The sequence below is a fragment of the Mesitornis unicolor genome, unplaced genomic scaffold, assembly GCF_000695765.1.
Source record: "Mesitornis unicolor isolate BGI_N332 unplaced genomic scaffold, ASM69576v1 scaffold28944, whole genome shotgun sequence".
Taxonomy (NCBI): domain Eukaryota; kingdom Metazoa; phylum Chordata; class Aves; order Mesitornithiformes; family Mesitornithidae; genus Mesitornis; species Mesitornis unicolor.
This window is the reverse complement of record NW_010179827.1, coordinates 9,639-11,910: the sequence shown is the minus strand read 5'-3', so window position 1 is coordinate 11,910 and position 2,272 is coordinate 9,639. Positions and strand designations below refer to the sequence as shown.

The window sequence follows — 2,272 nt, the reverse complement described above, 5'->3', positions numbered from 1 at the left end:
TCAGGGTGATGCCCCCCAGAGCCCAGCTCACTGTGGGGGCTGAGCTGCTCCAGCGTAGGGTCCTCATCTTGATGGGGCAGCGGATCTTGCGGGTGAGGTAGAAAGCCTCTTCCACAAAGATTGCCACCGACAGCAGCGTCATGATGGTGGCGAGGCCCATGATGATGAGTTGGGCCATGTCCAGCTCGTCCGTGGAGGAGTCGGAAAGCAGCCCCATCCTATCCCATCCATCACCACAACAGGGAGCTGCCACCCCACCCACCCCTCCACACATTTGGGAAGTCCCCTCACCCCATCCTCAGCACATCTGGCCATGCCATAGCTGCCATGCTCCCATGTCACCTGCCCTGGAGCTGGCCCTCCCTGGGACCCCCCCATCTCTGTCCTGCTTCCACCAGGGGTGACAGGAGGGTCCCCCTGCTCTGTCCCCCCCACACCTACTCTGCAGCAGCTGCCGGGAGGTGGGTGGCAGGGAGAAGCAGGCTGGGGGCACACTGAAGTTCCTCATCAGCATCTCCACCAGCGGGCGGGGGAACCTGCAGAGAAGAAGGGGACCACTGCATGGCCCAGCAGGGACACAGGGACATCCATCCCCACAGGGTCTCCTAATTCCTCTGGCTGCCTCACCTCGCCCCCAGGCACCTCCCTTCCTTTACAGAAGGAGTAATCCCAAATGCTGTTCTAAAAAGTGGGATTTGCCTGGCTGTAAAAGCAGCACGAGGGTCCCCAGCACCCACCTGGGGTCCTCTGCCAGCTCCATGGTGGGCTCCTCTGCCAGCTCCATGGTGAGGTCCATCCTGCCCAGCTCCGTCCCAGGGCTGTGGGACTGCTCAGCACTGCCTCTGCCTCTGCTCCCTTTGCCGGCCCACGGGGTCAGAGTCCCCAGGGCAGGGACCGCGCCTTGTTCCAGTTTAACCAGCAGCCTCCAGTGCTCCCGTCCCATTGGTGTGCCCTACACTGTCCCAGCCCAACGAGTGCCTCGGCCGCCCGGTTATTAACCCGGGGTGCAGGGTAAGGCGGTTATCACCCATGCTGGTGCGCCTGCTCGTCCCCAAAGCTTGGGGACCAGGGCCCCTGTGCTGAAGCCACAGAGGCACTGGCACCCTAAACGGGTCTCCAGCACCCCGCCATGGGAGCAGGATGCTGCCGTTGCCATGGGAATGGAATAGAGAGAAGGCGGATGCTGTGGTTGCCATAGAAATGGAATGGGGGTATTTGTTGTGCTTTGGTTGCTGTGGGAGCAGGGTGCCGGGCATCCTGTGAGGCCACAGCCCGCATCACCATGGAGCTTCTCATCCTACCTCATTTCAGCACCCTCCTCTACCTGAGCTCGCTGGTCTCCTTCCTGTAAGTCACTCCATGCCATGGTCCAAGCCCCATCCCGAGGTCCTGAATTTCCCCATCAGCTCAAACAGCCTGGATCTGCCTCCTCTTTCTCCCCATGGCCCAGCTCCAGCAGCCCCTGGGGCTGAGCACACCAAGGCTCCCTTCCTGCAGCCCCTGGGCCTGACCCCATCCCCATCTTCCCCATACCCCATCTCACAGGTGCGGTTGGCTGGCCCTGCACATCACACTGCTGGTCCCCAACTTAACCATCATCCTCTTCCTCCTGGCTCTTCCCACCTTGGTTCTGCTCAGTGTAGACAACCTGAGGCTCCTCCGGTCAGGTAGGGCGATGGGGGAGCAGGGGCTGCTCCATGGGGGGGTGCCCCCAGGGGCTGGGGGGAATGCGATCTGCCCATGTGTCTCTTGCAGCGGTGGCCTGGGAGAACAAGGCGAAGCAGGGGTGCTGTGGCACAGGGAGAGAGCGCTGCCCACGCGGGTGCCACTGTCACAGCTGGTCACACATCCGCTGCTGCCCCCACTACAATTGCTCCGTGGAGGTGAGGGACACGAGGCACCCCAGGACCTGGAGGTGTCACCACCCACCCCAACCCTCAGCCCCATTACCCAGACCCTGTAGCTCTGTCCCTACACACTGTTTATACACCAAATCATGCCCTATAGACTGCACCCCACACCCAACCTGGCACACTGCACCCCATAAACCCTCTCTGTAGGTTGCATGCTTAGTCCTACACACTGCGCCCCATATCCCCCCATCCCTAAACATCCCACTTTGCACACTTAGCCCCTACACGCCATACTCTACACCTACCCCTATAGATTGTACCTGCCACACACAGCTCTCCACGTTGTACCCCATACCCCACACCCCATCCATACATCCTGCACACTGCAAATCCAATCAAACACCCCTCACCCCCGCCTT

General features: G+C 61.1%; 1 protein-coding gene across 1 annotated transcript in view; it reads right to left on the bottom strand.

The window, feature by feature from the left end:
* The window catches only part of SLC51A (solute carrier family 51, alpha subunit), a 2,110-nt gene extending 1,350 nt beyond the window's left edge, over window positions 1–760 (bottom strand). The window contains exons 1-3 of the mRNA XM_010182920.1: window positions 738–760; window positions 448–536; window positions 32–192 (exon numbers count right to left, since the gene is read on the bottom strand). Of these exons, the coding sequence (XP_010181222.1) occupies window positions 32–192; window positions 448–536; window positions 738–760 (273 nt within the window). The remainder of the gene's footprint in view (window positions 1–31; window positions 193–447; window positions 537–737) is intronic.
* Window positions 761–2,272: the final 1,512 nt, after the last annotated feature.